Source organism: Gavialis gangeticus, unplaced genomic scaffold, assembly GCF_001723915.1.
Source record: "Gavialis gangeticus isolate Ggan-Ray unplaced genomic scaffold, GavGan_comp1, whole genome shotgun sequence".
NCBI classification, from domain to species: domain Eukaryota; kingdom Metazoa; phylum Chordata; order Crocodylia; family Gavialidae; genus Gavialis; species Gavialis gangeticus.
The window spans coordinates 14,179,818-14,188,521 of NW_017729003.1; the positions used below are offsets into that span (position 1 = coordinate 14,179,818).

At 43.7% G+C, this 8,704-nt stretch overlaps 1 protein-coding gene across 1 annotated transcript in view; it reads right to left on the bottom strand.

Annotated features, from left to right (window-relative positions):
• The window catches only part of KIF1BP (KIF1 binding protein), a 24,534-nt gene that overhangs the window by 7,027 nt on the left and 8,803 nt on the right, over positions 1 to 8,704 (bottom strand). Inside the window, exon 2 of the mRNA XM_019507849.1 lies at positions 7,027 to 7,125. Coding sequence (XP_019363394.1) covers positions 7,027 to 7,125 — 99 coding nt within the window. The remainder of the gene's footprint in view (positions 1 to 7,026; positions 7,126 to 8,704) is intronic.

Sequence of the window (8,704 nt, forward strand, 5' to 3'; positions counted from 1 at the left end):
TTTGGGGGGGGGGGGGGTTGTCTTATAACAAGTAACTTGAGTAAATACAATATATTTTAAAAGTATTATACTGCATATTCCAAAGTTATTAAACTATAAAAAAACCTCAGACCTTAAAATTTGGTGGCTCTCACAAATGATAATAATATAATGACTTTAAAACACTGAGCTCATTTAAAAAAAAATGACATGCAATACCCCCTGCAAAAAAAACCCCACCTTCCTAATTTTTGCAGGGTTAGACACAGAGAATACCTAGCAAGCCTCCCACAAAGGCTGATCCTGCTAGCAGTTTTGCACAAGTATAGCTGTAACCAGAAAGCAAGGGAACTTCTCATTACAGTGGTGTTACTTGCACGAGTGCAACAATGGAAAACTACCCACAACCACTTAAGCCCATAATTTTTGTACTGATAAAACTACTTCTATGCAATTTAATTAAAATGTTTGTACTAGAACAAATCCCAAGCGAACAGTTATTTTGATAAAGGCACCATACAGTATGGTTTATTCCCCTTCCTATACATGACAAATTGTATTGTTATACAACACCTTTATACTAATACTATTACAGTCACATAGTTGGGGTGGTATCACTTTAAGTTACACCAGCAGAAATAAGTACAAAACTTGTGCACAGACAAGCCACACAAGTCTAAATCCTTAACTCTCAAGATAGAGCACTAAGTTGGTCAATTAGCACGAGGACAACAGCAGACAAAAAAAAAAAAAAATTAGCGTACGTTAATCTGGGCTACACACTTCTTTCAGCTTGAGTAAAGTGTTGTGACATTTCAGATCTCTTAATGTCCCCCAAATGAATAAGGCATGGTTTACAAAAGTATTTACAAAAACATCAGGTTTCTACAGTCACCCATAAGAGCAAGAAAGCAGAAAGAGTGGAAGGACATAATAAAAATCCAGCTGTGACTCCATAAGTGAAGTCTCATTGATTTTAAAAGGAAAAATGCAATGTTTATAAACTTTTCAATAGGAGACAATGAGACATTCATTCCAAAGAGAAGAAACTGCACACACACACAAAAAAGTTTCTCTTCTCCTGTCTCACCAAAAAATCAAAATAATTGCTTTTGACTACTGATTTAGGTAGGTTTTAAAAGATATTTAGAACGTATAAATATGCATCATTCTCTTTTAAATTAACATGGTTTTGTCCACACATCAGGAGGCTTTATGGGGATTTGTATACAACGGTTCTGTCTACACTGAAGATAGCTGTAAGATCCTGTTCAGCCTTGCCATAAGAATTTTCAGGCAGTTATGGCTACTGTGGATTGAGATACACAAACAAAGTACATTATATGGCAAAACTGTGCTAATCTGTGTCCACAATTAACTTCTCATTTTAATGCTTCTGGATGTACATTAAATGAGAATTCTGAAAAGCTATCCCATAAAACCTTAGGTTTTGTTGTTTGGGTTGGGGATACTGCATGTTTTTTCCAAACTAGCTCGTTTCAACATTTGCATCTTTAAGCCTTACAAAATGGCTGGCCATTAGCATACACGATATGACATTACAACAGCAGCAGGCAATTATTTCAGGTAGTGGGCCTGTGGCAGGACACCGCGACCTAGGGACGCTGTGACCTCCCCTAGTGCCCCCTACCGACCGTGCCAGATCGGGTCTAATGCACCCTCGATATCTCGCCTGCCACATCTTTGATGTTAATATTGAAGGGAGGCTGCTTTTCTAACCCTCCTTGGCACGGTGCCTTAAGATGTCTTGCGGCTAATGCTCTGCCTAGGTACCCTGGTGCACCCTAACCTACGGGGCCTGTCTCCGCGCCCTCGCAGCCCGCACCAGGACCACAGTCCGAGCCCTCCTCTCCAGGGCTTCTCCCAATGTGCTCGCCCCCCTCTCCAGGGCTTCTTATTCCCATATGCCCGCACTGGGGCCGGTCTCGCGCTGCCGCCCGCACTGGGGCCAGTCTCGCGCTCAATAGGGCTCAGGCGGCCTCAGCCTTACCTGGCCCCCAGACCCTCTTTCCGAGTCCTATGCCCCACTGGGGCTCAGGCAGCCTTGGCCTTACTTGGCCCCCAGACCCCCTTTCCAGGTCCTACGCCCCACTGGGGCTTCCCACAATTGGGGCTCAGGCAGCCTCGGCCTTACCTGGCCCCCAGACCCCCTTTCTGGGTCCTACGCCCCACTGGGGCTTCCCCTGCCTGCGCCCGCACTGGGCTCCTCCCGAAGGTGCCCACTCTGGGGCCGGGGTCGGGACACCCCAAAACACAGCGCCTTCTCCAGCGCCAAGAACCCCCGCCCACTACTGGGGAGCTCCCCTGAGGCCTCCTCCAACCCCTACAGCCTCACCCGGTCCTCCGGGGTTTCACAACAAAAATACAAAGCCCCTAGCTATAACGTAAGTTCCCAGCCAACCTGGCTATTCTCCATACATATCCCTATCAGGGTTTTCTCCACCCAGCATCATCATACCAACATTGCTCAGGCCATCAGCCTTCCCTGCCATGCCTGCCCTGCTTGCTCCAGCAGAGCTCCAGACCTCCTTGGCTGCCAGAGGGGAACTGCCCTTCCAGCCTCAGCCTGGCTGTTTATAAAGGCCAGGCCTGCCCCCTTCTGGTCAGCTGACCAGACTGGTTGCCCCAGAAACCTGCACCTGTGCTGCCCTGGCGATTGGCAGCTGAGCTCATAATACTGTTGTCAGTAGCAGGCACCTTAGTGCCTGCTTGATGAATTTTGGCGAGCTGTCAAGGGCCACATGGGTAGCTTGGCTCCTTCAGTCACCCCACCCCCTGTTTGCCATCTTGGGACCAGAAATCCTGCCCCTGACCTTTGCCACTGGAAGTCCCTCCCCATGCCCCTTGAAGTACTCCTTTTGGAGAGGTAGCCTTGGAACCTGACCCCTCCCACAAACAGGGACCCAGCCCACCCCATCAGGCCCCAGGAATCAAAAGCTGGCCAACCCCCAATATCACTGGTGCCAGCATGACCTAGTCCTGACCCATCCCATCCCAAAACCAACCTCCACCCCCTCTTTCCTGGCACCGACTGAGCTGGAGCTGCGGCCCATCTAATGCTTCCCCTCCCCAGTGGCAGCCCAGCCCAACCCTGCACAGCCTGAGTGGCACAGTATGGCACAGGGAAAGCCTGCCTAGCAGCCGCTTTCCTGAGCTTACCTTTAGGGCAGCACCCTTTCCAGTCCCATGCAGCAAAGCAGAAGGTGGTCCAGAAACTGTTTCCCCTCACTGGCACCACAGGTACTGGCCCAGGCCCCCCTGCCCCCTCAAGCTGCAAACGTGGCCTGAGCCAGGGGCAGGGCAAGGCCAGCTGGGTCAGGGTTGGTTGCCTCACAACCAGAACCCAAGTAAACAACCTGAGGTGCTGCAGCTGGCGGCTGTTGCCGCTGGAGGCTTTTAGACAGGCAGCCACCATTACTTGGGTTTTGAAGGGGCTCCACGGGCCAGAGGGAAGTGCTTGGCAGACCATATCCAGCCCCCGGGCCGTATTTTGCCCACCCCTGCATTACAATCACTTGCAACATGGTGGCCAGTTTAGAGGGACTACCAGAATCACATGCTCCAACTTTACAACCTTATTGCTCAAGCACTTGAAAAACAAGGCGCAGATAGATAGTTCCATCGTACCACTTAACTCTTGTATAGAGAGATCCTCAAACATTACATGGAGGGTGGCAAGTATGTTATCCTCATGTTATGAACTGAAGGAGAGCGAAGCAACATCTCTCAGTAGCTCAGTAGAACTGCTAGAACAAAACCCAGTCCTCTAGAGATGTACAGTCCTGTAGCCTTCACTGGACCACACAGATTTCCCCAAAATAACAGAACATCAGGAGGCAGGACCTTCTCTAGCAACGTGTGTCATTCTCAAGTTGTGTCATGAGACAGAAGGAATCTGGCTCAAGACTGTAAGACAGACAGAACTGGCATGCAAGTCACTGTATTCTTTATACTTAGTATTAAAAATAGGCTTTTCCAGGATAACAAACATCTCTATAGCAATAGAATATCCCCTACACAGGAGAGTCAGTTGACCAACATATACAGAGGCAGCATAGGTTATACTCTTCATGGGTCATGGTTGGGAGCATTACTTGAAATCTACTGGGGAGAGTGGGAAAACTACACAGACAGGCCTTATGTCCTTTAAAAAAAAAATAACCTCCCTTGTCTATAAAGAAATATTGTTATCTTTTATTCATGTTCTATCTAATCTGGAAAAGCATGGTGACTAGAGAACTAATGAAGTGATAACATAAGAGTGAAGGCTTAACAGCCTCAAGAGGAAGTCATCTGTTCGTTTAATCCTTTTTGGCTACTCTGTTTAGCTTCAGTTATTTAACTTGTATTATGAATGTTAAATATTTGCTAGTAAAACATTTCTACACCTCTAACTGAAATGCAAAAGCTCATATCTCTCCTAGTAGTTTCCAACAAGTTTTTCAACACTCAGCAAAACCAGTTACAATTCTCAACAGAAACTAATCTGCACCTGCAACCCTTCTTGATCCCTGAGAGTGCCCAACTTGTGTCAGGCTTTGGGCCATCCCCTCTCCTGGAAAATTCCATGATTCTCTTCCTCCGAGCCCAGGCCCTAGCCACAGTACCTAGGCATCAACAATGCTTACCAGCAGCTCCGAGTTCAGCACTTGTGGTTCCTCTTAATGCTGTACTGCATGATCTAACAGCTTTCTTAAAATCATATCGGTGTTTTATTTTGCTAAAAGAACAAGCCAGATTTTAAAACAGATTCAAATGTACAGAATTTATCATCCTGCTTAAAGCTCTGCCACCCAGTAAGGATGACCAAGGCATAACTAATTTTTCTGGATGCCCTCAAAAGGTCCTTGTGTCCATCTTACGCTAAGTAACTACCTGTACTTTTGAGAGGAGACAATTCTGCCAGAATGCCTTTGTTCTTTTACTTACTAAAAACAGACCTGCAAATTAGCTGAAGGCGCCAAGTAGAATCTTTAATGCAGAGAGGCACATATCTTAAGACATGGTTCCTCATCCTGCTAGTTCTCATCACAGCCCCAAATTAACAAACCTGTATATTCACACAGCAAACTTCCCAGTAACTAAACACAGAGCTGTTCTATAATAATTAAGGAACATTCCAATTCTGTCACAAGGAATTTAAAAGCATTTGTTCCACTCTTCCACCCCACTCACAGCAGCGACGCCATAAACTTGACTTTTAATTTTTTTTTGTATGTCAGGTTTAATATTCAAAGTCCAGATCACAAGCAGTTACAAAATAAACAGTGCAACAACACACAGACTTTCACAGATGTTAGGGCTAGAAGGGACCTTGAAGTTCATCAAGTCCAGCCCCCTGCCCCAGGGACAGGAAGTCAGCTGGGGTCAAAGGATCCCAGCAAGATAAGCATCCAAACTCTTCTTGAATGAGAAGCATTTGGATGCTTAGCCTGCACCACTTTCTCCAACTAAGTGCATGTTAGAAGTACCCTGACAAACAGCCTTCCCAAATTGACTGTTTATCTTGCTTTCAACTTCTCAATTCAATCTTTTGAAAAGAAAACTGGGCAAGCTACAGAAATTGTGTCAATCCATCTTTTTTTAAAAATTCTAGTGTATGGTTACATAGTGCCTTCCTCGCCAGGTGCTGCGAGCTTGATTTTATTTTGCAACTGGATCATTACAATTATACATGTAAATTCAGACCTCACAGCAGAGCTCCAGGAAGAATATTTAACTGCCATTGCCTAGCAACAGAGATGCCCAACACATTCAGAAACTCCATTTCAGAGCTTAGCCATTTCAGACAAAGTCTAATATTAGAAGTTACCCAGAGGCAATATCATATTATGTACTACTGATGCAGAGAAGCATCAGTTCAGTTCAGCTCCGTAATTATAGAAGTAAGACTTAGATGTGTGTAAGACTCCCATTCCAGTTTTACATGGTAGTCCAGCTTCCAACAGCAGAGACAGAATTGAGAGCTGCTTCCCTGTCAGGCCTAGAGCCAGACCTCTAATATAGGAGGTCATTGAGTTGCCTGGGAGATACCAGGCTGGACGTGATACATCACTACCGGATATTAGCTAATGAGGACTAAACAGTTTTAAAATTCCCACCAAAAGAGTGGCTCTAATTTGAACCAAATTCATACATATCCTAAAGTAAGTGAAAGCAAATTCTTTAGGTACTGTTGGTTTAAAATGTTACCTACCAAGGTGTGTTCAGCAATACTCTCTTTTTTTTTTTTTTTTAAAGTATACAAGAGGCAGATAAACAAGCCAGGAAGCTGTCCCTGAGGGAGGTCTCAATGAATCAATAGTTCTGCAAAGTGCCTAGCAAAGGCTCTGTTGTGCCGTTGCTATTGTAGTCAACAATTCAGAAGATTGTTCAATATGCAGGAGAAGCTTGATCATCTATGGTGCTACATTTCTGGTAGAAAGCTAAGCACACTTGTTTTAGCACTGCTATAAACAGTCACAGCAAAAACTATGCAAACAGTTTAGTTTAAGGATATTTTAATTTGTATTATTTTTAACTAAAAATAATAAGTTTGACATCTTACATGGCTTTGTAACTTCCAGTCTAGGGTTAGAAGTGCAACTAGAAGCTAGATTTTACCTTGTTTTAATTCAGGTTAAGCACTGAGTTGTTACAACAGTCTACTTTATTTAAGCAAAAGCTGTTTTTCTGGATTAAGACAGTACTGATATACCATGCAATCCAAGATTTCAGTTCTTCCAAGTGTTTGCAATATGCATTATATCACTTTTCAGAATCTCAGTACATGCGAAAAGGAAACTCAGAAATTCATGCTTCATAGATTTTTTTCCAGATACAACTCAATGTAAATACAGCAGGAAATGTCTCCCAGCCTGGGAGGACTCAAAATGATACCCCTTGCAAGTTGCATTCTTTAGGGCAAGACTCATCTTTTACTGCCTGTACAGCATTCAACCTAATGCCAGGTGCTACCATAACATATGTAACAGAATGCTTAGTTTACATGCAAACTTGCAATGCTGAGACCAACCAACATAGTACCTCTTTCATGTACTGATTATACAAGGCTTCTGCAGATTCCAAGTAAGTCTGTGCTGTTTTAATTTCATCCCTTTCAGACCACAGGATACCAAGATTGTTCTGAAAAGACAAAAAACAAGGTTATTTTCTAAATTGTTTCTCCTTCCCATTACCCTGGCCTCCAAATACAGCCATACTGCGTCCTGATATAGGCAGACAACCAAATCCTATCCAATAAATGGCAAATTTCAAGTTTCGAATTTGGCCCAAAGTTTTACCTTTAAGTTGCCTAAAGAGGAATCACCACACTAATATAAAGATAATGAGCCATGCTGATAAAAACAAATAACTTAGCTTACAATTTTTTGTATTTCTTCTATTACAGCAGGTGCTTGAGTGTGTGTAAGGAGTTTTGTCTTTGCCCATGTAACGGGCTGGGAATTCACCCAGCAATTAAAGGCCCAATAGGATCTGATCTGTGATCCCAACAACTGCACCTCGTGCCACACTACCCGAGGAGATGCAACTGTAATTGGATTCCCTGATCCCACAATTATGCCATATTGCTAGTGCAGAGGGAGCCTAACATCATGATCCTGGGCTCCCTCTCCACTTGAAAGTGGTGCTCCCAGGGCTGTGAGCACCAGCCAGCTGAGAACACCAGCCAGCTGATGCACTAGCAGTGCATGGGAGCCAATCATCTGACCAGGGTTCCCAGACTAGTTAGAACACCACAGTGCCTTGGGTATTCAGCTTTCTGCATTTCAAAATAATGGTGGGAGCATTTTAACTAAACCTTAGTCAAACAGCTTTAGTTAAACTGCCCCTGCTGCCGTTTTGAAGTACAGGAGGTTGAATATTTGAGATGCTGCAGCACACTAGATGTATGAAAGCTCTTCAGGGCTCTAGTGCTGGACACAAATCCAATTTATAGTGTGACGAGAACCAGCCACAAAGTTATTACACCAAAAATGTGTAAAACTTTGCAACTTATTCCCTGGTTTAAATTGCCATTAACTGAATGAACATGTGGCTAGGCTGCTACTTAATATGCGATTTAACTGGTTAATCATTTCATAAGTATAATGTCTCATACTGTCAGGGGCTTTAGTCACACGATTGATCACGATGCCAGGAATTCGGCATCACACCTTTGCAGCCAAATTAAGAGAAAACAGACAGGGAATAAGCAACAATATTTAAACATTGTCAATAGGAGACAAGGACAGTGAAAAAATGCATTACGTTTAAATGCGTGAATCTTTAGATTTAAAACATGGTAACTCGCATAACAATTCTTGCACTATGATACACACACCCTCCAATTTCAGAGCACTTCTCCAAATACAGAAATTAAATGAACACATGCCAAACTTAATAACATTTGTGAATGGTTATATTTTAATGATGTATCTGGCTGATGGACGATTTAAAAATTAATATAAAAACTAGCATAACAGAAGATTAAGAATTACTAAATTGCTTCTAAAAATGGAGTACTATGAGCAGGCCAGGAGCAGGGGCAACAACATGATGTTTGTGAAGAGAAGCCGCTGCCCAATGATTTACTGAACATTGAAACCAGCTAAACTCAGTCAGACAGCAGTTGTCATGTATGTCACCATGTAGATGAACAGAGAGCCAGTACAGGCATACCTCATTTTATTGTGCTTCGCAGATATTGAATTTTTTTTTGTTT